General features: G+C 39.3%; 2 protein-coding genes across 3 annotated transcripts in view; one reads left to right on the top strand and one right to left on the bottom strand.

Moving 5' to 3' along the window:
* The first annotated feature begins 1,688 nt into the window (after positions 1–1,688).
* LOC133301953 (membrin-11-like) lies at positions 1,689–7,016 on the top strand. The gene is made up of 4 exons (XM_061501664.1): positions 1,689–2,038; positions 5,225–5,345; positions 5,438–5,587; positions 6,565–7,016. Exons 1-4 carry the CDS (start codon positions 1,794–1,796, stop codon positions 6,724–6,726), a joined length of 678 nt encoding a protein of 225 aa, XP_061357648.1. The 5' UTR covers positions 1,689–1,793; the 3' UTR covers positions 6,727–7,016.
* Positions 7,017–7,186: 170 nt separating this feature from the next.
* The window catches only part of LOC133301952 (DExH-box ATP-dependent RNA helicase DExH6-like), a 62,870-nt gene continuing 43,129 nt past the window's right edge, over positions 7,187–26,927 (bottom strand). The window contains exons 19-26 of one of the 2 annotated variants that reach the window (XM_061501663.1): positions 13,085–13,118; positions 12,849–12,938; positions 11,795–12,769; positions 8,934–9,932; positions 8,649–8,825; positions 8,177–8,558; positions 7,901–8,081; positions 7,187–7,746 (exon numbers count right to left, since the gene is read on the bottom strand). In XM_061501663.1, coding sequence (XP_061357647.1) covers positions 7,329–7,746; positions 7,901–8,081; positions 8,177–8,558; positions 8,649–8,825; positions 8,934–9,932; positions 11,795–12,769; positions 12,849–12,938; positions 13,085–13,118 — 3,256 coding nt within the window. In that variant the 3' untranslated portion in view covers positions 7,187–7,328. Of the gene's footprint in view, positions 7,747–7,900; positions 8,082–8,176; positions 8,826–8,933; positions 9,933–11,794; positions 12,770–12,848; positions 12,939–13,084; positions 13,119–26,927 lie in introns of both variants that reach the window. The other variant, XM_061501662.1, reaches the window with a different exon arrangement.

Below are 26,927 nucleotides of genomic sequence, written 5' to 3' on the forward strand. Positions count from 1 at the left end.
ACATGATACAACTATATTTTTGTGTCTACAAAATTTTATTTAATAAAATTTATTTAAATCTTGTTTTAACTTTTACGTAAAAACACAAACTCATTTGAGAAAATACAAATACTATTTTTGAAAACACACGTTAAGACAGACACCACTCTTCAGAAAGATCCAACAATCCAACAAACGGGTCCAAATGATCCAACCCGAGATCCAGAAGAAAAAAATTAATATTTATTTTAATAAATAATTACGAATATATAAACTATTTACGAACTTACTGCACTCATTCACGTCCAAATTGGGCGTGACCATTCACGCCTAAGTTAGACGTGACTCATCTGGTGTTGACACGTTCCACAAAAAAGTCAACTTACAAACCGTAAAATTTTGGAAGACCATAACTTTTGACTGAGGTATCCGAATCAGATAAAAAAATTTGATTCCACATAACTTTTCGAGATCCACGCAATGACACCTCATTTGGCATATTTTATCTCTCACAAACACAATTTGAATTTGCAAGAATGGTATAATATAAGCGTTAAACCCAAAAGTCTCTCACTTCATTTCGAACCAACAACAAATACAATCTTCTTTTTATAAATCTTGAAATTGTAGAAAATATAACAAAAAACAAACATCTAACTTTGTTAATATTGGAAAGTAAAAAATTAAATAACTTCATTCACAAAGATAATAACTGTTTGTGATTTAAATTAAAAAAAAATTATAATTAATAAAGAAAAGAAAATTAAGATTAGATTTGTGATTTAAACTCAAAAATCAATCTGAAAAAATCTGTATTAATAAAGGAAATAATTAAATAAATATTCTAAATCTGTAAGGAAGAAATATTCTAAATAAAGATTCCAACGAATCCAGCCATAAAGACACAGCCATTGCACCGACACCGACACAGACACGAGATATGACACGACACACCGACACGTTAATTCTAAAAAATGTTAAATTTCGACACGTTAGAACACATTTTGATATTATATAATATTATATTTAGTATATTATATTTAGTATTCAATAATTTAACAAAAAAATAAAGTTAAACTTATAATACTCATCAATTTTGCAAAAAAAACATAAAATATTCCAAATATTTATATTAAATTTAATACAAAGATAATCACAATATAAAGAATCTAACAGTTAGAACTCAAAATGCAACACAACGTAACATTTGAACCTTTTTTGAGTCTTTGCAACGAGTATTGGAGTGTCAGGAAGTCTCGGAAAGTGTCGGATACGACACGTCAGTATTTTTGAAGTGTCGGTGCTTCATAGTAGAGTACTATTGTTGCAAATTCGAACCGTGTTTGTGAGAGATAAAATATGTCAAATAAGGTATCATTGCGTAGATTTCAAAAAGTTAAATGAAGTCAAAAAAAAAAATTACCTGATTCCAATATCCGAGTCAAAAGTTATGGCCTTCCGAAGTTTTACAATTAAGCTGTTAACTTTTTGTGCCACATGTCAACACCAGACGAGTCATGCTTAAATTAAGCGTGAAAGCCTTGACTCACGCCTAACTTAGACCTTAGACGTGAATGGTCCTGTCCAATTTGGACGTAAATAAATGCAATAAATTCATAAATAATTTCAAAACAATTATATATTAGTAATTATTTATTAACATAGCAATATTTTATTTTTATTTTATTTTTTCCCAGATCCAGATATTACAACAAGTTTAACGCTCGAGACTCACCGTACATAACCGTAAAGCTTTCTCTTTCTCTCTCTCGGAGGAACTCTCAGAAACCATCGTCGTCGCCACCATCACCGCCATGGAAGGAGGCGGAGGAACGCTCTCGGAGGTTCACCAAAATGCGAAGAAGCTCTTGTTTAGGTCCCGCGCCAACCTCGAGCGCCTCGAGGGTCCCGCAACCGCCGCCGCCTCCGTTGCCGGTGCCGACTCTGAGCTCGCGTTCGCCGTCAAGAAGGACATCACTCAGATCCAATCCCTCTGCGTCGAGATGGACCGCCTCTGGCGATCCGTCGCCGCCAAACCTCAGCGCGATCTCTGGAAAAGGTGAACGAATTAGCCTTTTTGCGTTGATCTTCTAATCGTGACGATTCGAATCTCGATCTTATTCAATCGGTTGTTTCTCTGAGGGTGATTATTTGTTTGTGAACGTTTTTTCTGTGTATTGTTATGCGTTGTGGTTTATAGAATGTGTTTCTGCAAAGAAATGTCGAATTTAGACAGAATCTGATTTTTGAAATGTTGTAGAAGGTTTGCATGCTGCTGTTATAATGCAATTTGTTCATATTGTTTGGAATATGGAGCAGTAAAACATGGGGGACTGTTGATTATCGATGATTTGCAATGTAATGTCTTAAGTGTGTTTTATGAGAAATTTGGTTCATACTGCAGTTGATTACTTTCGTTGACGAACAGAGGTAAATGTGCATTTCATGTGAGGGGGTTTGGGGTGAATTTTATTTCCTGCTGCTCCATTTCTTTTTTGGAAGTGCTTTTTTAGCAATGCTTTTCTATTGTCTAGTTTCTTTGATCGATTCTTATGGTGGATTTCAGAAATTCGTGTGGCATATTAGATATTATGTGAATGTGACATTTATAGGCTGATCTATTATCATAAATTTTCCTCTCAGACTCAGTATACACAAAGCTAGATATTGCATATGCTAACTGAGATGCATATTGTCTGGGCTGTATCATAAGTCTTAATTATCGAGTAGCTAGTTTCACTTCTTCGTAGTTTACAAGGAAAAGTACCTTTGTGGAACGGGAAACCATTAGTTTGAATATTGATTCAGTTATATGCTATTGGGGTTCACATTCCGGCCACCACGACCCCGGCCATGGCCACCATGCCAGCCACCATGTGGGAAACCTCCATGATGAGCTGCATTCTGAGTTGTATAGTCCTGCGAGGTAGTCGGAATGTCGCAGAATTGGGACTCAAGATTTCTGTGTTACATTAACATAGGGTAAAAGTGAGCTTGCTTTGTGCAAGGAGTTGGGACTCAAAAAAGTCAAATTTCGCAGAATTTTCTTGTTTAGGAAAATACGTGATAAATGGTGCATAATTTTCTGGAAGACCGTCAAGCGCCATCTCTAATTGTTCAGTATCTGAAATCGGATCTCCTATGGCTGTTAGAGTATCAACTAAAGCCTTGATGCGAGAAAGAAATTCCTCTATGCTCCGATCTCCCTTCTTAATGTTTTTGATAAGAACCTTGGAATGCACCGCAACAAAAGCTAGCTCAAAGGGTGGGAGTGCCCAAGGCCTTATAAACCACACATTAGTTGCCCATACAACCAATGTGGGACTTTAAGTCTCACACCTTGCAAATGGGATCGTAACGTTCCACCACACTTCGTAGCCCTGGCGCCCACACGGGCTGGCTTTGCGCTAGTCTTTTTACTAGCCCTGGACGAACACTGCAATGTCAGTGTCACCAGCCGCACCGCTCGATTGCAACCGGGAGACATAGTGGAAGACTCTGATACCATTTGATAAAAACCTTGGGATACACCACCCCAAAAGCTAGCTCAAAGGATGGGAGTACCCAAGGTCTTATAAACCCCACATTAGTTGCCCATACAACCAATGTGGGACTCCAAGTCCCATACCTTGCAAATGGGTCATAACATTCCACCACGCTCCGCAGCCCTGGCGCCCACGCGGGCTGTTATTGCGCTAGTCTTTACTAGCCCTGAGCGAACACTACAATATCGGCGTCACCAGCCGCACCGCTCGATTGCAACCGGTTGACATAGTGGAAGGCTCTAATACCATTTGATAAGAACCTTGGGATGCACCGCCCCAAATGCTAGCTTAAAGGGTGGGAGTGCCCAAGGCCTTATAAACCCCACATTAGTTGCCCATACAACCAATGTGGGACTTTAAGTCCCATACCTTGCAAATGGGATCGTAACAGTTTCTTAATTCAAATCATACTTGACTTGCTTTAGCTTTGGTCACAGAACTGAAATAGCGATGTATTTTGTCCCAAGCCTGATGTGACTGGCGAACACCAAGCATCTTGGACACAATTTCTGCAGGAATTGTAGATTGAAGCCTAGTAAGCAACATCTTGTCAGTTCGCTCCCATTCAACAAATGTTGGATTGACTTTCTCGAGAAGACGATCTTCTTCGTTGAGGAAACACAACAAAATTTTCGGATTTATCAAGTATTTCTCAAGTTGATGAGCTATTATGGGAGGTTCTATGAATTGCTTCCATAGGAGAAATTTTTTGCTAGTCAGTTTGACTGAAAGTTGAGTATTAAAAATGAGAAAAGTTTTTGGATCAGCAGAGGTGATTGAAGCTGCATCTACGATATTTGTAGAAGCGGAAGTCATGAATGGTTTGATAACTGATGTATCAGGCCCTAAGATTGGGCTCTAATACCATCAACGTAAATTTAGCGAGTTTACATATGCTATCAATTGGGACTTGTCAATTGTCAATCTATCATTCTGTTCCAACCATGTTCATAAGCAATATGAACATCTACATAATTTGTTTTTCTCCTTGTTGCAACACTAAACACCTATTTCCATTCCTCTAAATAAATAAGACAGGAACATGTTATAATATATAATATATATATATATATGGGTCAGGATCATTTTACACCAGTGTAAGTTACACTATCAATCATGTCCGCTAATCCCACTTATATTTAAGGGCTCAAATATTTTTGTAATGTGAGCCATTAGATACAAGTGGATCAATGGTCAAGATTGAGTGTAAAACTTCTAACTCTTACACCGGTGTAAGAATATCCTGCCCCTATATATATATATATAATTTCATCCTTTCCCCCTGGTTGAAAACTAAATCATATTCCACTTTAGGTCACATTTAATTCTAATCAGTGAAAGCTTTATAGCACCACACTGTCCTTGTTTACCATTGAAATCTCATTCTTTTGAACTATAATTCATTTACCAATTCATTTCCTTCAACTTTGCCAAAGTAATATTTTTTAAAGCTGAGGTTAATATCTATAATGGACAGGTTCTCAAAATCTGTTATATGTCATCATCTCACTTATTTGTTTTAATTATTTCATCTAAAATCTTTGCACAGAAAACTTTATGCTATTTATTAATTTCTGTTAAACTAGAAATCTATATCTTTATTCATTTCTTCATCTGTTTATAATTATATTATATGTTATATCTCTTGCAGTTTTCTAGTTGATAGCATCGTCATGAATGGTTATTATGTTCTTGTGCAGAAAAGTTGAACAAATAGCTGAAGAGGCTGAATTGCTAAGAGAGAGTTTGGAAAAATATAACTCAAGAAATCAGACACGGATGAGAGAAGCTAGAGAGAGAGCAGAACTGCTGGGACGAGCTGTATGTCATTGCTGTCATGCTCTAGTTTATTGGCTCACTGTTTCTTTCCATTTTTTTCTGGCTAATAACGACTTCATTTCAAATTTTGCTAGAATGGGGATTCTGCTCATGTTTTGAGAATTTTTGACGAGGAAGCACAAGCAGAGCAGTCAGTTCGTAGTTCTGCTAGGGAGCTGGAAAATGCTAATGCAATTGGGGTGGCCATCCTTTCTTCAATTCATGGCCAAAGGGAACGCTTGAAGGTATTCTCCCTTCAGCCTTTTCATTTGTCGACAAATAATTTGCATGTTGATATATATTATATTTGGTTTTTAGCTATAATCATCTCTTTTTGGTTGTGGATAGTGGATTATATATTATATTTGTTTTTTGGGCTAAAGAAGTAGCTTCTTTACCAAGCAAATTCAGATGGTAATTGCTTAAATAACTGCTGTTCAGCAGGCCATCAGTTGTTAGACTTTATCTTACAAAATCTCATTGTCACTATTTCTCTCTTGGTCTTTTTACTCTCTTTTCTGTTGCAAATGTTAACCTCTTAAATATTTAATCCTTTTCTGTATCCTTTTTCCTTTAAATTTGTAGAATTCCTGCTACTTGCATATTGATTTAGGGGTAATTTTGGAATCCTAATCAGTTACTTGCACATGAACAATCCATTTTAGGCAATACTATGAACGTGTTCTTAGTAATTACATAATTTCCTTTATACTTCTAACTCATTTGTTGAGCATTTGCATCAATATTAATTGGTTTTGACACTTTTAATTGTAGTTTTTAGTTTCATTGAAAACAAAATGTAGTTCCTTTTTGTATTTTTGGATTTCCGCATTTTAAATTAGGAACTAACTTTTGCAACATGAGATAAGATTATCTCCTGAAATCCCAAAACGACATTTTTATGGGGTTTGGGAAAAAAAATGCTGGATATTTTAGTAAAATTTATTATACAAGAGGAAAATAATAACCTTTATTTTTATTTTTTTCCTTAAACCCAAAAACGATGATTTTGAGTTTGCTAGAGATAACTTAATCTTCTGTCAAAGGAGAAACAATTTTCCTTTTAAACTATGATATCATCTGAATTTTTTTACTTTTTATTTTTGAAAAAAATCATTTAGATAGTTTTAACTTTTAAGAATGTTTATTAATTAGTGATGCATTGTCAATCCAGTCAAATTGTTGCTTATATGCTTTTTATCTGACTTACGTCTTGGTACAGAGTGCACATCGTAAAGCCCTGGACGTCCTCAATACAGTGGGGATATCAAATTCTGTTCTGAGGCTAATTGAGAGACGGAACCGTGTAGACCAATGGATCAAATATGCAGGAATGCTTTTGACTGTCATTTTCTTGTTTGCCTTTGTTTTGTGGAGGCATTGACCATAGATGTTGAAAATCTGATATTACCCAAGTTTCTGTGAGAAGCATGTAAAAGTGTGATACAAAGTCTATCTGGCTGTGCTGCAAAACAAAGGAAAACTTGTGCACCCTACGATAACAAACAGAAGGCTAGAAACATATATGTCTAGGTTACTTTTGATTTGTAATATTTGTTTTTATTTTCCATATTAAAATTTCATACCCAAGGGATGCTGATACAATCAGTACTGATATTTTGTAAGTGTTGAGGATGATTAGTATGTCCCGTTATATAAATTGGGAGAATTACCAGACCAAAACCTAGACAACATCTACCATTGGGAAACAAGTAAAACAAGTAAATCCAGTTATCTGAATTAATTAGTGAATTCTCTTTTTCTTTTTTGCAATAAAAAGAAAAGGGCATTGGCTGACAATGTATACTCTAGTTCTGTGATCCTAAATAAAGTCTGAAAAATTTCGATGGGCCTTACAAACCAATCTTGGTCTTTTGCCTCTCTCTCTCTTCATGGCCATGTGAAAAGCTCACATGACGACTCATTTACATGTTTTGCTCAATAATACAAAGGGTAATCTTCTGGCTGATTTATGTTATAGATTTCCTAGTCCAATAAAACTTTCCTCTCAAGTACAACACGGTTTCTAAAAAGTCCAGCAATATCCTCAGTTAGGTATTTGATACATTCAGGAGGAGGGACATCAAGAACATGAACTCCAGGCTCAGTACTATGCGCATAGTTAGCCAACCAGTCAGCAACTTGGTTCCCTTCACGATAACAATGTGAAATTCGAACCGTCCAGTTTTCTCTCATCAACTCATGTATGGACTGGATTACAGAGTCACAAGGAGTATCATTCAATACATTACTACTATCATTAGAAAACTTCACTGCAAAAGCTGAATCAGACTCAATCCACAGCTGCGAGATACCCTTCTCCCTAGCAAGTTTGAGGGCAGTGAGAATACCACACAGCTCAGTCATTAAAGTAGACCGATGAATCTTCTCATCTGGAAAAACACTGAAAATGACAAAAGAAGTGGGAGGTTGTCACACCTAATAAAAGATGCAAGCTTTTCTAGAATGAAAGAAGCACTAGAGAATATTTGCTATATATCACTATGTATGAGTTCTAACAGAATCCAGTTTCACAATTTAAGAAAAATTGGTATTACCCAGAGAAATAAGCTCCAAGGTTTTGCACAAAGCCGAATTTCCAAGAACCTGTGGAATCACGAAAAACTCCTCCACAGCCAGGAAGACGCCCCTCTTCCTTACAGGATCCATCTACATTAGCTTTCATCCATCCCACCTCAGGAAAGGTCCACCCCACCGCAACCTTTTGATAGTGACTCACTGTTAATTGCCCATTAACATACAATTAGAATTACACCTTCAACAAATACTGAAAAAAACATATGTAAAAAAAGATATACTTATTCACCCCATACCTGTTGGAGACTTCTGACTATTTGAGTCACTTGGATTTTCTGTGCACTTGGATGCAGATATGCTATCTTCAGAAGAAGGAACATCAGTCATGGATGTATCATGATTTATAAGCTCTGTATGAGATTCTTCTGGATTCTTAGCTTTATGCTTTGTAGGGATTAAGCAAGCTGAACCAATTGCAATGTTATGATTTTTTGGATCACATGGATTTTCTATGCCCTTGGATGTGGATATGCTAATTCCAGACGAAGGCAGTGTGTCGTGATTTATAAGCCCTGTACAGGATCCATCTGGAATCATATCATTCTCCTCTGTTGGGATTGAGCAAGCGAAACATATTGGAGCTTTCTGATTACTTTGGACACTTGGATTTACAATGGCCTTAGATGAAGATAAACTAACATTAGATGAAAGATTGGTCTCAGATGCATCTTGATTTATAAGCCGGGATCCTTCTGGATTCTTACCAACCTGCTCTGTCCATTTTGCTTGCTTGCCTAATTTGAATGCATTTGCACCAGTAGCCAGTGTGTCAGCATCATCTGATGTCTGTAGTATGCCAGAGAGCCCATCACAAGATAGAATGCAAGCTAAGGCATCCATAGTGGCGCCTAGAGTGGGAGGAAGACCGCCCGTTGAACGTGTCACCTGAAAACATAAACATGTCAAGAAGATTGAGAGAAAAGGAATGAGGTAGTTACAAGCTCATCAAAAAAGTGGAGTCTGTCAAGGAAAAATCAAGAAATATTGGTTTACTTTGTATGAAATTGCTGCTGATAATCGCTCTCTCAAGTTGTACATATGAGAAACATCAAGTGCTGTTGACTCAAAATTAAGCCACCTGTCTATGATTACTCTAACTATATTATCAGAAGACATAAACTTATCTCCTGCTTTACAATCCTTTGCTGGAGCAACAACAATATCTCTGGAAAACAGTAATAACGGAAGTAGTCCGACAACGGTATAGTTCCTTATGCTCATACCCTCGTCACCGCGAGTAATCTCATCATATACTACTAAAGAGCAATCAAATCTTTTCTGAGATAACAGCTTAAAATTTGGGGATTGACAATCCAAGCAAACTTTATCACCACTTTCAGTTTTAACAAAAACGTTTTTCACATTTCTATTATCTACACACAATTTCCCAACCATTGGATACCTCCATGCTACTAAAGCGGCATGGAGTATACCCAGGTCATGGGCATTCAAGGAATAACATGAAACATCGTCACGGATAAGCCCATTTTGAAATAGTACTGTTGCTAGTTTCTTACGCATGGCAGATACCATGTGCATAGTGTTTTGACAGACAAAGTACTGAGAACAAAACCGTGCTTCTAGACCCATTCTGCTTGAATTTTGCCAGCATTCAAATGCTGCTATTACAGCAAACTGGTGACTACAACCCCCATACAAGGAAGCAAGTTCAGATCTGGCAGCTGCAGCTCTCTCCTTTTCATCAGGCAAAATTGGAAGCATAAATGGATCACTATACTCAGATGCACATGCTAGAGTTAAAGCTGGATCGAGGCAATTCATTAATATTGAAAAAAGAAGCATCCTGCTTGTTGCTGGGTGAACAGGAAGATAGCCAAACTTCTCCCCCAGACGGGTGAGTTTTTCATCAGGTGACAATGCTCCAATAATTTTGAGAACTGCAATAGCATTCTGTATAGACTCAAACACCGGTGGATTTAATGTCTTGCTCAGAAACTCTTCTATTTTTCTGCTTGGATCAAACAACTTTACCTGTCAATATAAAAGGAGAAAAGAGAACCAAATAACATGTGATAGAAATTTCCAATAATGTTAACATACAACTGAATTTGTTAACTCACTGGTGATATTTTTTTTATTGGATAGAATAAGAAACTGAAGTAGGGTAATACAGCAGTTGAGGATAACAAATCCCCATAAAAAAAGCAAGAACATGCAAAAATAAAACAGAAAGAGGAAAATCAAGAAAGCAAAGATCACCAATCTCACTTCATAATCTACCAAAGAGACCCGTTAAACAAACCATTGACTGAGTACCAAACTAAAAAAACTATCTATCTATGACACAAAGGTGATGCAGATCAAGAATATTGTCCTTAATACTGCTTGGATAACTGTATTGAGGGGAATGGCAAGAGAATGAGGAGAATAATCTCCAATGTTTGCGCTAGATATAAAAACCATTCACGTAACTTGACACAACAGCTTAAGTTTTAGGGATAGTAGTCTAGTTAGCATATTCTACCTTCCTTTTACACAAAAACAGTTATTGTCCAATGTGTCCAGTAAGGTAGTTATACGGCCCAGCCCTTAAAAGTGCATAAGAGGGATAAAAGGAGAAACATTTGGGCTAGAAACATTCAGGCTCCAAATGCTGACTCAGCACCATTACATCAGCATTCCCAAAATAGCCCCCAACAGAATGCAAGGCTGGAAGAATCAGGTGGTTAGGATGAAGTTGGTTAAGAGTGAGGAGAGTGGCTGAGGGAGGTGTCGAGAGGCATTTTCTGGATATGGGACCCTTGGGAGAGTGTGAGGCCTCTCCAATTGCTTCACAATTTCTTTCGTGTTCTTTCAATTTTTCCCTTCAGCATTTGGAGCCTGAAGGGCCAGCTTGGCTCAGCGGTAAGCTTGCTTGCCGTGGTGTGTCAGGTCGCGGGTTCGAATCAGCCTCTCTGCAAAAAGCAGGGGAAAGACTGCTTAGAGTATTCCCTTCCCCAGACACTCACGAAGTGGGTATTTGAACTGGGTCGGCCCTTTATATATATATATATATATATATATATATATATATATATATATAATCTGGTTCATCTAGGCCAAAAACTTGTGTGTTTCCTTTTTTATGTTCATCCTTTTACTGTTACTGGTGTTGGACCTTATCAGGTAGTCAAACTTCTATTCACACGTCCTAATAGTAAACCAAGGGAAAAGGAAACAAGAGAAGAAGGACTTCCATTTTAGTCAATCGGTTAGTAAAATTAGCATCCTAACACATGGACCAAGACAGATGGCATCATTCGGATTAAGTTTGAATCTTGTTCTCGTTTAGTAGGTTAAAAAAGGAGAATAGATCAAGATTCCTCGTAAAGTCAGTGGAAATTACAAGGATCGGTATAGTCATTAACAATAAATATAACTAGTTATATTAATTGCAGCCTTGGGATCATGCCCAACCAAGCTCTCATGCCATAGAATTTATCACAACTGCAACTTTGAATTTAGAAATTCCAATTCTCCCTTTTGCATGGTTTGGCAAGTTATCTACTTTCAATGAATAAACACACAGATCTCTTGGAGTAAAGATAAATGGAAAATTGTGGGAATGGTGGAATTATTGTGAATTTCGTGTAGCATAACAGGTCATTGACATTTTCTTACTTTTACATTTTTGGGGGATAGTAGACAATTTTATCATTTTATGGGGTATAAGAGAGGGCGAGCTTGGAGTAGCGGTAAGATTGTTCTTAATGACTGGAAGGTCACATGTTCGAGTCTGGGAACAACCTCTTTGCAAAAAATGCAAAGGTAAGGCTGTGTGCACCAGAGTTTGCCCTTTATTATGGGGTATAAGAATCACCAAGACAGAGTTACCGTTAAGGGAAGATGAATACCTGCAGGCAAAGCTCCTCAATAGGCATTCTCTTAATTTCAGGAACCCGAAATTTTGGCAAGGAAGCTGCTTGAAACTTTGAATAGAGATGATAGCAAATCCCAGGTTGACAGCGGCCAGCTAGTCCCTCTCGTTGCTTAGCACTTGCTTTTGAAATCCAAGATGATTGAAGAGTTAAAAGATTTTTATAAGGATCATAACTTTTTTCTTTTATACGCCCAGTGTCTATAACATACACTATATCATCAATGGTGACAGCATTTTCAGCAACATTGGTTGAAAGAACAATTTTGCGGCAACCATGAGGCGGGCGCATAAAAACCTTTTGCCCAATGGATGGAGCCATTGAATGCAGATATATGACCCTAAACTTTGCAGTATCATTGAAGAATGGGGATGCAAGCAATCTCTCATAAGTTCTACATATCTCATCCCAATCTGGAAGAAAAATAAGGATGCTTCCATCTTTTGAATCACTACATATTTTTCTTATCAGCTGCTCTATCAGAACAACATCAACAAGTTCAGAATCAACTGTTGCAAGATATTTATCGAGTAACTTCACCCCTTCCTCATTAGAAAAATCATTATCCATGTGCTTCTTCAGCATTTCAGCAGCTACTTGCTGTTTTTTTTTCTCAGCAATCTCCAGTGCTGTTGTTCCATCTTTGGCCCTCAAATGGCAGTTTGCCCCTAAGGATAAAAGCTTGCACACATCACTCACTTTACCTTTTCCAGCAAACACCATTAACGGAGTAAGGCCAGTTTTTGAATGCTGATAGTTGAAGACCTTTGGGCTACCTTCAGAATAAACAAACTCTATCAGCGGGCACCAGCTGTTATTAGACCAAGCCAAATTAATGGCTTTATCCAGATAAAGCTTCTCTTCCTGACTCAACTCATGGTTATTATCCAGATGATTATCTTCTCCGAATTTTACAATAGAAAGTACATCTTCCAAATAGTAAGTTTTGACCTGAAGACAGAACAGGTGGATATTGCAGTCGAATGTTATAAAGTGGTAGTTAATTCACAAAAGAATACTGTATAGGTACCCGATTTGTGAACCCAGGAACGTGGATAACTGGGCAGTCACCAAAATATTGGGAAAATCTTGCAGCATCAACAGTAGTACTCATTAGTACCTGTAATATTTTATAGCAACAGAAGGAGGGAAGATAAAGGTTAAATATTGGTAAAATATGAAATATTAAGTTATGAATTAAGTAATCACTTGACTGGACAAGAAAGAAACAGAAAATATTATATTTATAAAATACATTGAACTGACCAGGCGTAGATGGGGATATGAAGGGAGCATCTCTCTGCATATATGTTCAAAAAATCAGAGATATTAGACCAAAAACCAGAGAAACATCCCAGGTGAGTGATCATATATAAGAAACACATCCAAAAGCTTAAGATTTTAGGTAGAGATCCAATAATAATTTTATACATACTCCGTCACATTAGAGCTCTTCGGGCTTGAGGCATAAACAATGTAATTCCCTTCACCTTGAGCTAAGACTTAATTTAAATATGTAGAATGGGAGTAGTACAGATCAAACTCCTGACAACTTGTTCATAGAAGCTTTGATACTAAATTAAAGGCCAAGAATGATTTTGTATCAACGTTAACATCACATTTATCTCTGATATAATTTTCTAGGTTAGAGGGATGATGAAAAGTAGAAGTGTTTTTCTGAATAACACAATTTTCTTAATTCATTGAGAGACCCAATAGGTCCTTTTTATATTGAGTACAAAGAGCTATACTAATAAATAGCAACAGTAACCTAAAAGACTTATTTACAATATCAAGAGACACTAATAAATAAGGGAACAGATAGCAAGAAAGCAATAAATGATAAATGAAAATCTAGAATATTCTACACTCCCCCTCAAATTGGGAGATATATATTGATCATTCCTATTAGAGAATAGCTAGCTTACTGTAGCTTTCTGTTTTAGTTTACTATGCATCAGCTTAGTAGCTGATCATTGCTCTCTGTTAAAGCTTACTGTGCATCAGCTTAGTAGCTGATCACACCCTTGTATTAATTGGTTAATCAGCTCCTGATTCTAAGGAGTTAGTTAGATAGCTCATAACCACCTAGCTCATTGTATTAGGCTTAATCTGAAGGTCTATATAGTGACCTCGGTGTACATTCACAGTTAGTTTTTCAGATCAATAATATTCAGTTTCTCTTTCTCTCTCTCTCTCTCTCTCTCTCTCTAGTTCATCTTACTTTCGTTTATGGTATCAGAGCTCCAATCTTGGGGCCCTAATCCATTTCTTACTCTCATCCATGGCATCCGCTACACAAAGTTCTAATGATACTAGTTCTTCAGCTACACAAAATCCTTCGGGAGACTCCAAATCATCTATACTATTCAATACTCAAATGTCAGTAAAGCTATCTAGCAAAAATTTCCTCCTCTGGAAGCAAATCGTTGAACCTCCCATTATAGCACATCAACTTGAACGTTTCTTGGTTAATCCAAGAATTCCTGTGAAGTTTCTATCAGAAGAAGACAGAGTCGTTGAAAAAGTAAATCCAGAGTTCATCGAGTGGGAGAAAACGGATAAGATGCTTCTCACATGGCTGCAATCTACGCTATATGAAGAAATCATCAACAAAATCCTTGGTGTACGTCAGTCTCATCAGGCCTGGGACAAAACTAAAGCAAAAGCCAATCAAGTTAGTTCTGAATTACATAATATCAAGAAGGATGACAAAACTATCGAAGAGTATATAGCACGAGTCAAAGCACTTGGTGACGTCTTACTGGCCATAGGAGAACCACTCTCTGAACGTGAACTGGTACGCACTGTACTCGAAGGCTTACCTGAGGACTATGGTTCGTTCATTACCTACTTCAGAGGAAGAGAATCCAGCACGTTTGATGATCTCGAAACAGCTTCTAGCTCAAGAAGCTATGCTTGCAAAGTTCAACTCCAGCTCTTTGAGTCTCAACTCCGTCAACGTAGCTCACAATGCACCTCTGTTAGCCCCTATTTCAGGCGTTCAAGAACAGGGGAATCACAGACGACCTGAAACACTGCAACAAGGATCCTTTGGTCAAGGAATCAATGCAGGAGGATACTTTCCTCCATTCCGCGGTGGTTGGCGCGGTGGTCGTGGCCGGTATCGTGGTGGCAGAGGTGGTGGAAGGTTCACCGTCTCGTGTCAACTTTGCCGGAAACCAGGCCACGAAGCGGCTAACTGCTGGTGGAGATACAATTCCAACTTCACACCTCCACAGCAAACTCAATCACGGTTTCCGAGCACCACAGTACCACACACGAACTTTCCACCGAACTTTCCGGCGACAGCAAATCTCACTCTCTCTCAGATTCCAGCTCATCACAACAACTGGAATTCCTTCAACTCTGCTCCTGGTTCCCAATTCATGAACTCAGCAGCACCATCTTCTCATACAGCACCTCATTATACTGGATTCTCATCACAATCTGGAGCACCACGAGCACTTTCCACTTCCACCAATGGCCAGTTAGCTCTTGACTGGTATCCTGATTCGGGAGCATCACATCATGTCATTGCAGAACCTGCCAACTTGTTGCAATATCAACAGTATACTGAACCTGATCAGGTCTTTGTTGGGAACGGCCAAGGTTTACCTATTAACTCTGTTGGTTCAACTACATTTACTTCACCAGTTAATTCACACACTCTCTTACACTTACATAATCTTCTTCTTGTTCCCAAAATAACAAAGAATCTTATTAGTGTCAGTCAGTTTGCCAAGGACAATCATGTATTTTTTGAATTTCATCCTACTCACTGTTTTGTTAAATCACAGGAGACCCAGGAGGTCTTACTTGAAGGATCTCTTGGTCAAGATGGTCTCTATAAGTTCCAAGGACTTCGAGCACATACTTTAACCCCTCTGCCCAAGTCTCCTATCTGCAATTCTTTGTCCAGTAATACACAACTTTCTTCTTGTAATTCTGTATCAAAAAATAGTCCATGTAATAGTTACAATCTCCATTCTGATGTATCAAGGAGCACTTCTTCATATAGCCTATGGCATTGTAGGTTAGGACACCCTCATTTTGAGGCTGTAAAAAATGTACTTACACAATGTAATATCCCGTTTCATAATAAAAGTACATCTGATTTCTGTTCTGCTTGTTGTATTGAGAAATCTCATCGTTTACCTTCCTTTCCTTCATCAACTGATTATCCAGTACCCTTTACCCTTATATACAGTGACTTGTGGGGACCAGCCCCCATTCAATCATCACAGGGCTTTTTCTATTACATCACATTTGTTGATGTCACCACAAGGTTCACTTGGATATATCCTCTCGCAAGAAAAAGTCAGAAGCCTTAAATACTTTCAAACAGTTTCACACATTTGTACAAACTCAATTCCAACACACCATTAAATCTGTTCAATCTGATTGGGGAGGTGAATTTAGAACCTTCACCAAATTTCTTTCTGAATTAGGTGTTATTCATCGATTAATTTATCCTCACACTCACCATCAAAATGGTTTGGTTGAGCGCAAACATAGGCAGATAGTTGACATGGGCTTAACTCTTTTAGCTCATGCCACTCTTCCTTTGAAATATTGGGATCATGCCTTTGTCACTGCTGTCTACCTCATTAATAGGCTTCCTACCTCTTCTTTACATTTCTAAGTTCCTTACATAGAACTTTACAAAACACAACCTAACTATCCTTTCCTGCGCACCTTTGGATGTGCTTGTTTCCCTTTACTCAGACCATATAACAGAAACAAACTAGATTTCAGATCTCAAGAGTGTGTTTTCTTGGGGTACTCACCCAGCCACAAAGGTTATAAGTGCCTCAGTTCTGAAGGCAGAATCTACATCTCTAAGGATGTCATTTTTAATGAATTTCGTTTTCCATATTCCACTATTTTCCATACCACACCTTTAACTCCATCTACCACCTCCTTTTACTCTAGCACAATTATTCCCTGGTCTTTACCACAATCTAATCCTGCTGTACCTTCTCCTATTGCTTCTGATTCTGCCTCCAGTCATAATTCCTTCACCAATAATACTCCTACTTCTTCTTCCAGTCCTAACTCTACAAATTCTAGTGCTCCTGATACATCTCCAGTTGAGATTCACACTTTACCACATCCAGCTTCTCCATCTTCATCTCACTCCTCACTCTTGGCAACTCAGTCTCTTTCTCACACCTCCACTACTCCAAGTTCTCAAAATACTTCCTACACAAACACACCATCCACTGGTCATTCACAACACACTCCTTTCCCTTCCTCATCCTCCTCCCACCATCTTCTGGTTCTGAGTATTTACCTCCAGCACCACTAGGCACTTGTTCATCTCCACACAGCATTGTTACTCGTTCCAAAGGTCCTGCCCCTGAAATTCTGACCATCAACACTGAACCAACCAACACCAAACAAGCCTTGGCTGATCCCAAATGGGCACGAGCAATGCAACAAGAGTATGATGCACTCATTGCTACTGGAACTTGGCAATTACTTTCCCTGCCAGCCACTCGAAAACCCATTGGTTGCAAGTGGGTTTTTCGAATCAAAGAGAATCCGGATGGCACACTCAATAAGTACAAGGCTAGGCTTGTTGCCAAGGGCTTTCATCAACAGCTTGGCTTTGATTACAATGAGACTTTTTCACCGGTTGTGAAGCCCATTACAGTCAGAATCATCCTCACTTTGGCTTTATCTCATGGCTGGCCTCTTAAACAACTTGATGTCAATAATGTCTTTCTTAATGGAGAGCTCATTGAAGAAGTGTACATGTCTCAACCTCCAGGCTTTGAGGTTTGTGACAAATCTCTAGTTTGTAAGCTTAACAAGGCTCTTTATGGCCTAGAGTATGCTCCAAGGGCCTGGTTTGAAAAATTTTCAGCATCTCTTCATGATCTTGGATTTGTTTCTAGCAAATGTGATCCCTCTCTCTTTCTTCTTCGATCCAAAGGCATCTGCATCTATGTTATAGTCTATGTAGATGACATTATAATCACAGGGAATAATTCTGACTTCATTCAGCAGCTTACCAACCAGCTTAACTCCAAATTCGCTTTGAAACAACTTGGCAATCTGGATTAGTTTCTTGGCATTGAAGTGAAATCCCTCTCTGATGGCAGACTGATGTTATGCCAATCAAAATATATTAGAGATCTTCTCCACAAAGCTGGAATGGCTGAAGCTAAGGGCATCTCCTCTCCTATGCCAAGTGGCTGCAAGTTAAGTAAACATGGTTCTAACTACATCTCTGATCCTTCTCTTTACAGATCTGTTGTAGGAGCACTCCAATATGTTACTCTCACCAGGCCAGAAATTGCCTTTAGTGTCAACAAAGTCTGCCAATTCTTATCTCAACCTCTTGAAGAGCATTGGAAAATTGTCAAACGCATTCTGCGTTACCTTAAAGGCACCCTCACATATGGCCTTCTGTATCATCCTTCTTCACTGCAGCAGCCAATGTCTCTTGTAGCTTTTTGTGATGCTGACTGGGGATCTGATCCAGATGATAGAAGATACACTTCTGGTGCATGTGTTCTTCTTGGGTCAAATCCTATATCTTGGTGGGCTAAGAAACAATCATTGGTGGCTCGCTCAAGTGCTGAGGCTGAGTACAGAAGCCTTGCACAATCCCTATTGCAGGAACTCCACATTCCCTTCAAAGTTCCAATTATTTACTGTGATAATCAGAGCACAGTTGCTCTTGCTCACAATCCGGTTCTCCATTCTAGAACCAAGCATATGGTACTTGATCTCTTCTTTGTCAGGGAAAAGGTTTTGGCCAAGTCCCTAGTGGTTCATCACATTCCTGCTGTTTTACAAGTAGCTGACACTTTTACCAAGCCTTTTTCTGCCTCAAGGTGTTTGATCACACATTGTTACTCAAACCTCCTTGAGCTTTAAGGGGGAATATTAGAGAATAGCTAGCTTACTGTAGCTTTCTGTTTTAGTTTACTATGCATCAGCTTAGTAGTTGATCATTGCTTTCTGTTAAAGCTTACTGTGCATCAACTTAGTAGCTGATCACACCCTTGTATTAATTGGTTAATCAGCTCCTGATTCTAAGGAGTTAGTTAGATAGCTCATAACCACCTAGCTCATTGTATTAGGCTTAATCTGAAGGTCTATATAGTGACCTCGGTGTACATTCACAGTTAGTTTTTCAGATCAATAATATTCAGTTTCTCTTTCTCTCTCTCTCTCTAGTTCATCTTACTTTCGTTTAATTCTCAACTTGCTGATCAAATCCTCAAAGGTCGGCTTATGTAATCTTTTGGTGAGAATATCTGACGTTTGTTCCTTGGTAGGTATATATGACAAGCATACACCACCGTCTTCTAATTTTTCTTTGATAAAGTGACGATCGACTTCCACATGTTTTGTTCTGTCATGATGAACAGGATTTTGAGCAATGCTGACAACAGCTTTATTATCACATATAATCTGATAGGTAGGGAATAAGAGATCTTCAACTCTTCCAGAAGCTTTCTTAACCAAATTCCTTCACAAATACCATGGGCTAAAGCCCGAAATTTCGCTTTTGCACTGCTTCTTGCAACAACAGTTTGTTTCTTACTTTTCCAGGTCACAAGGTTTCCCCAGACATAAGTACAATATCCTGAAGTAGATCTTCGGTCCATTGCAGAGCCAGCCCAATCTGCATCTGTATAAATTTCAAACATCCTTTTGTTCCCCTTTTTAAAGAGAATTCCTCGACCAGGGGTGTTTTTGAGGTACTTGAGAATTCTATAAACAACACTAAGGTGTTTTCCCTTAGGAGAATGCATGAATTGGCTAACCATGCTCACAGCAAAAGCAATATCAGGACGAGTGTGAGACAAATAGATTAATTTCCCCACTAGTCTCTGGTACTGCTCCTTATCAACATCTTCCCCGTCCTCAACTCCCATCTTGATATTAGCTTCAATTGGAGTCTCTGTTGGCTTGCACCCAACCATACCTGTTTCTTGCAACAGGTCCAGAATGTATTTTTTCTGGGTTAAAGAAATTCCTTCCTTACTTCGAGCAACTTCCATGGCAAGGAAATATTTGAGAGATCCAAGATCTTTTAGTTCAAACTGGTCAGCTAAACATTTTTTTAAAAAGGTTATCTTCTCGCTATCATTACCAGTGACAATTATGTCATCAACATAAACGATGAGAATAGCAATTCTACCTTTGTCAGAGTGTTTAAAGAATAAAGTGTGAACAGTCTGAGCTTGGGTGAACCCTCTTCCCTTAACAGCTTGAGTAAATTTTCCAAACCATTCTCTGGGAGATTGTTTAAGTCCATAGAGAGACTTCTGCAACTTGCACACAGAACCATCCCCTTTTTCAAAACCAGGAGGTGGATCCATGTAAACATCCTCATGTAGATCATCATTCAAGAAGACATTCTTAACATCTAACTGTTGCAATGGCCAATCAAGGTTGGCGGCAAGAGATAGCAAAACGCGGATAGTGTTAAGCTTGGCAACAGGAGCAAATGTCTCCTGATAATCTATCCCATGAGTCTGAGTAAATCCCTTAGCAACTAATCTGGCCTTATACTTATTGATGCTATTGTCTGCATTAAATTTTATTGTGAACACCCACTTGCAGCCAACAATTTTCTTTCCTTTAGGTAGTGTCACAAACTCCCATGTTTCATTTTTTATAAGTGCATCCATTTCTTCTAATACTGCGTTCCTCCATTTTGGGTCATCAAGTGCTTCTTGGATATTTTTGGGTATCCTGGTACTATCTAACATAGTGTTGAAAGCACGAAAACCTGGAGATAACTTCTCATATTAGATATAATGGGAAATAGGATGAGCAGTGCAAGATCTAGTACCTTTCCGGAGAGCAATGGGCATATCAATGTTGGCTGTGCATTCAAGTGGGTTGCTAGAGCAAGGACTCGAGTCAGGATCCTGGCAGTCTGCTGTAGAATTTTCCCCATTTACCAGGAGGATCACAAGGACCGGGAGGATCACAAGGAGGATCATTAGACTCAAATATAGTTGCTCCCCCTGTTTCCTTCCCAATAACTCTCCCTGTTTCCAAAGGCCAAGGTAAGACAACAACTTCATTTGGTTTCTCAGGCTTATCTTCATCCATACCAGTAAACTCCCCCTGAAGAGAAGTCGGGGAAAAAAGGATTGTGTCTCATAAAAGGTAACATCCATTGAAACAAAGACCTTACGGAGAGAAGGTGAGTAACACTTATAACCTTTTTGATTAGGGGAATATCCTATGAAGACACATCTAGTAGATATAGGGTCAAGTTTGGACCTTTGATGGTGGAGGAATATGTACAAAAACCACACAGCCAAATATTTTGGGAGGAAGAGAAGAAAGTGCACTGAAAGAGGGAAAAGATTTAGTACGACAAAATAAAGGAGAATGAAAATTTAGTACCCGAGAAGACATCCGATTAATGAGATAAGAGGCTGTCAAGACGGCTTCCCCCCACAGATATTTAGGGACATGCATCGTGAATAAGAGAGCTCGAGCAACTTCAATTAGATGTCTATTTTTCCTTTCAGCCACCCCATTTTGTTGAGGGGTGTTAGGACAAGAACTTTGATGAATAATTCCATGCTGGTTTAGGTAATCTCCAAGAACAGAATTAAAATTCAGTGCCATTGTCTGTTTGCAGAATTTTGATAGAGGTCTGAAATTGAGTTTGAATCATAACATGAAAGTTTTTAAAAGTAGATGCCACATCAGACTTATCTTTTAAGAGATATACCCAACATACTCTAGAATGATCATCAATGAAAGTAATAAACCAACGAGCACCCGAGACATTTTTTTCACGAGCAGGTCCTCAAATATCATTATGAATCAATGTAAAGGGAGAAGATTCATGATATTTCTTAGGAGAATAAGTGATACGAGAATGCTTTGCAAGCTGACAAATATCACAAAGAAAGGAATGTCTTTTTATTGATAAATAAGTTAGGGAATAACTTCTGAAGATAAACAAAATTTGGGTGCCCCAACCTACGATCCATAACAAAACACCATTACAATCATCTGATAAACATAAAGAGTGGTTCGAAAAAATCCTCCTTTCACAAAGATCCTCTTCAAAGTAGTAGAGCCCTTCTTCCTCTCTAGCACTGCCAATCATCATCCCCGAGTCCTGCTCCTGAAAGATACACGCATTTGTAGAGAATTTAGCAACACAATGCAACTCAGCAGTAAGTTTGCTAATAGAGATGAGGTTACAAGTAAGAGAGGGAACACGAAGGACTGAGGTCAAAATAATATGCTCAGAAAGTTTAATGGATCCCTTTCCCGCAATAGTGGAGAAATTTTCATCAGCTGTTCTTATTCATGACGGGTGATAGTAAGGGGTATAGGAGAAAAATAAGGTTGCATTACCTGTCATGTGATCAGAGGCTCCTGAATTAAGGATCCAACGGTTACTACGTTCAACATGGAAAGCCATACCTATTTGAGCAACATGACTAGTTGCCTCAGCAGGTTGAGACATCAATTTCTGAAATTGCTAATACTGGGCCTTAGAAAGGAAAACACCATTGTTAGGATATGGATGTCATAGAGACAATCTTTTGATTAGATTAGGACATATGTGGACCATTTATATTGTCGCAAATAAATGAAATGCATTCTTTATCCTGTTTCATATTTTGTCTCAATATTATTGTTAATATTTTATATGAGTAACTGGATAAACCCCTTGGAATAAAACAGGTATCTCCTGAGTATCTGTGATGAGATCACGATCATGAGGATTCTAGGATACCGCATGTTTATTCCTAATTTTAGGTTCCTAGTCTAGAGACACTGAGAATGGGGATCAGTGATCTCGGGTAAGACTAGCACGACTTATCTACTTGTATTTGAATACAAGGTAAAGACCTCATGTGCTACAAATATGGAGATGTCTTAGCTAAAGTCGTGGGTGGACCTATAAGGGTATAGTTCGCACTGAACAGACCCACAAAGAGACTCTATGAGGAAATCTCACAGATAGTGTCATTAGAGTAGTCTCTTTATATTTGGGTATGTCTTTCCTTAGATCAGAAGTTATTACCTAGACTGAGTTCTAGAAGGCATGCTTTGATTGTATACCTCGTCTGCCTGAAACATGGAGACTCATAGGTACACTGTTGGGCTTGTCCTGAAAGAGCACAGGGCTAGGGTGATAAGCTGAAGGAATTCGTCAAATCTCTGTGAGAGATTAGGTTATCTGTAAACTGGAGAAATCGGGATGACATTTACAAGGACTCGGGAATCTATGCATAGTAAAACAGATCATGAGATGATCTGCCTTTAGAGTCAGTAAATTGAAGATTCCCTATTGTTAGAAATAATATTAATTTATTATTATTAGAATAGTCTAGATTGTGGGCTTGGCTCATTAGTTCATCCCATTAGGTCTTTTAGTCTCTATAAATAGAGAGCCTCCTTGTATAGACTTACACACTTGAATATACAATATATTTTCAGATTCAATTTGGTATCAGAGCTCTCGATCTGAGGGCTCTGCTTCCGCATATTTATCTTTTCCTTTCTTATTTACTGCCGTGCATCATACCGGCAACCTTTTTCAACCCTCCGAACATTGTTAGACCCTTTCTCGATCTCAGATCGTCATCCTCCCTCATTATTTGACTGGAAAACACTGTTCACATCGCCAGAAACACTGTTCCGTCACTGTTCAATACTGTTCCGGCCACCTTTCCGGCGAGAAACCACGCGATCAGGATCCCCTCACGCCGGCGACCATTTCTGTCCAAGACCCGTCCCAAACGGCCGCCTCACGCGCCACCACAGCCGTCTGCGCGTGGGCCTCACGCGCCACCTCTCTCCGGCGCGTGTGCACTGTTCCGGCCACCTTTTCCGGCCAAACCAAGGCAGACAGGCTCGCCTCTGCCTCCTCCTTCCAGATCCGGTGCCCGTTCGTTGTGGGTCTCTTCCGTTCGAGGGTTTCCAGTGCAAAAGTCGCTACTTTGTTCTTTTTTCGCGTGATTTTTACAATTTTTTGGTTGTCTGATCGCTGTTCCTGATGGAAGGAACCAGTAAACATTCTTCCGGCATCATTTCAAGTGCTATTCCATCTATCACAACTCTGAAATTGACCGAATCTGCCACTTACAAGACCTGGTCTACCTCCGTTAAGATCTGGTTTACCGGTCAAGGCCATGACAAACATCTCACCACTAAGAAGACTGATATTTCCAAAGATCAGATGACTGAATGGGAGAAAGTTGATGCTCAGCTCCTCAGTATTCTTTGGCAATCCATTGATTCATCTCTTCTCAATATTTTCATTCCCTTTGAGATCTGCTATGATGTGTGGACGGAAGCCAAAAACCTCTACACCAATGATATTCAGCAACTTTATTCCATTGTCTCCCAGATGATGGATTTGTGCAAATCACTCGAAGCTCGTATGGAAGTTTATGTTGGTAAAATTCGTTCTTTGATGCAGGAATTTTTGGCTATGTTACCTCATGCTGCGGATGCTACAGTGTACAGGACGCAAGTGGAGCGTCTCTTTACGGTTGTGACTCTCTCTGGTCTTCCTGATAGATTAGAAAGTGTTCGTGAGAACATTCTAACCAGTACTGAGATTCCCAGCATATCCCAGACCTTTCAGCGCCTTCTGAATCTTCAAGATAAGGTGGCCCCCGCACACGTGCCAGCTACTGACTCTACTGCTCTCTTGTCTGATTCTGCTGCTTTAGTCTCTCGTGGTAATTGGAACAATGGTGGACGCGGTCGTGGCCACGGACAAGGCGGTCGCGGGCCCATGACATCATATGGCCCAGGCGGGCGCGGACAGACAATGTCGTATGGACAGGGTGGCCGAGGACAAAGGCCTCGATGTAATTATTGCCAAAATCTGGGCCACATTGAAGAACGTTGTTATAGAAAGTACCCTCACTTGAAGCCACCACATATGAACTTTGCTCAAACAGATGTTGTGCCTCCCTCTACCTGATCAGTGACTATTTCCGCTGCAGACTATGAGGCCCTTCTCCAGAAGAGTTCTTCTCAGCCACCTGCTCCAGATACTGGTAATCATGTTGCTTGTTTTTCTCAATCGTCTCTTGGACCCTGGATAATAGACTCAGGTGCTACTGATCATCTTTGTGGTAATAAGGATCTTTTTACTTCCCTTACCTTTTCTAATAATCTTCCCTCTGTTACTCTTGCTGATTGCACCAAGGCTCCTGCTCGTGGCATTGGGCAAGCCAAACCAACTCCCTTCTTGACTTTAACCTCTGTTTATTACATCCCTGGCATTCCTTTTAATTTAATTTCTGTTAGTCAATTGACCCATTCTCTTTCTTGCTTTATCACCTTTTCTAAACAGTCTTTTTCTATGCAGGATCCGAGTACGGGGAAGACGATTGGAGCGGGCGGTGAGTCACGAGGTCTCTACTATCTGCATGCACCCTCTGCTCCAGTTGCATGCTATCTCACAGAGTCTCCTGAGCTTCTCCATAGCCGTCTGGGTCATCCAAGTCTCTCGAAGCTTCAGCATATGGTTCCTTTTTTGTCCGGTCTTAATTCTTTGAATTGTCAGTCTTGTCAGCAGGGAAAGCATACTCGCTCTTCCTTTGCTAGTAGAGTCAATAAGAGAGCTGCTGCTCCCTTTTCTATTGTTCATTCTGATATTTGGGGTCCGAGTCGGACTCTGTCAGTTTTGGGTTTTCAGTATTTTGTAACCTTTATTGATGATTTCTCCCGTTGCACTTGGGTTTATTTAATGAAAAAACGTAATGAGTTATTTTCGATTTATCAAAAGTTTTGTGCAGAAATAAAAACTCAATTTAGTGCTTTTATTCAAATCTTGCGCAGTGATAACGCAAAAGAGTATGTGTCTCTTGAATTTTCTAAATTTCTGGATACACATGGGGCGATACACCAGACTACCTGTCCCCACACTCCACAACAAAATGGAGTCGCTGAACGTAAAAATAGACATCTAGTTGAAACTGCACGTACTCTTCTCATTCATATGAACGTCCCACTCCGTTTTTGGGCAGATGCTATTATCACCTCATGTTTCCTTATCAACCGCATGCCCTCTTCTGTGCTAAATAATGATGTTCCCCACAGTATTTTGTTTTTCGGAGCACCTTCTTATCCTCTGCCTTTACATATTTTTGGTTGTACTTGTTTTGTTCATGATCTTACTCCAGGTAAAGACAAGTTGACATCCAAGGCCTTCAAATGTATTTTCCTTGGGTATACCCGTTTTCAAAAACGGTATCGTTGCTATTCTCCTGATCTCAAGCGTTATATCGTTTCTGCTGATGTCACTTTCCTTGATCAGCAGCCTTTTCACTCTACTCCGGCTCCAGTGTCACAGGTTGATGAGGTCCTTCCTGTTCCTTTTCTTGACTTGTCTTTACCAGCTGCAGGTGACCCTATTCCAGAGGAGCAACCAATTACCTCCATACCTGCAGATCGTCCTCTCCTCACATACCAGCGTCGTCAGCCTGCACCTACTCCGACTTTGCCTCTTGATGACTCATCGCCCTTTCCCATCAGCTCTTCTCCTCCGGATCCTCCATCAGAGACTCCTCCCATTGCCCTTCGGAAAGGTATTCGATCCACTCGAAATCCTCATCCCATTTATTCTTTCTTGAGTTATGACAGACTTTCTTCACAACATTTTACTTTTGTTTCTAGTCTCTCTTCTGTTTCCATCCCTAAAACCACAGGTGAAGCACTATCTCATCCAGGGTGGCGCCAGGCAATGCTTGATGAAATGCAGGCACTTCACACCAATGGCACTTGGGATCTTGTTCGTGCTCCTCCCGGGAAGTCTGTTGTTGGTTGTCGATGGGTGTTCACAGTTAAAGTTGGTCCTGATGGCACTGTTGATCGCCTTAAAGCTCGCTTAGTGGCCAAGGGATACACACAGATCTTTGGTCTTGATTATGGGGATACCTTTTCTCCTGTTGCTAAGATGGCTTTTGTTCGCCTGTTTCTTGCCCTTGCCGCCATTCATCACTGGCCCCTTCTCCAACTTGATATTAAGAATGCTTTTCTACATGGTGACTTGCAGGAGGAAGTTTATATGGAGCAACCACCAGGTTTTGTTGCTCAGGGGGAGAGTTCTGGAATGATATGTAAACTTCGGAAATCT

The sequence above is a fragment of the Gastrolobium bilobum genome, unplaced genomic scaffold (assembly GCF_033153095.1).
Source record: "Gastrolobium bilobum isolate Gb01-03AN ecotype WA unplaced genomic scaffold, APGP_CSIRO_Gbil_v1 utg4022, whole genome shotgun sequence".
Taxonomy (NCBI): domain Eukaryota; kingdom Viridiplantae; phylum Streptophyta; class Magnoliopsida; order Fabales; family Fabaceae; genus Gastrolobium; species Gastrolobium bilobum.

What these genes read in the sequence shown, in the direction of transcription:
- LOC133301953 (XM_061501664.1), top strand. Translation starts at nt 1,794, where the DNA reads ATGGAAGGAGGCGGAGGAACGCTCTCGGAGGTTCACCAAAATGCGAAG. An exon ending in CAGCGCGATCTCTGGAAAAG is followed by an intron (nt 2,039 to 5,224) that starts GTGAACGAATTA and finishes GTTCTTGTGCAG; the next exon opens with AAAAGTTGAACAAATAGCTG. An exon ending in GCCAAAGGGAACGCTTGAAG is followed by an intron (nt 5,588 to 6,564) that starts GTATTCTCCCTT and finishes GTCTTGGTACAG; the next exon opens with AGTGCACATCGTAAAGCCCT.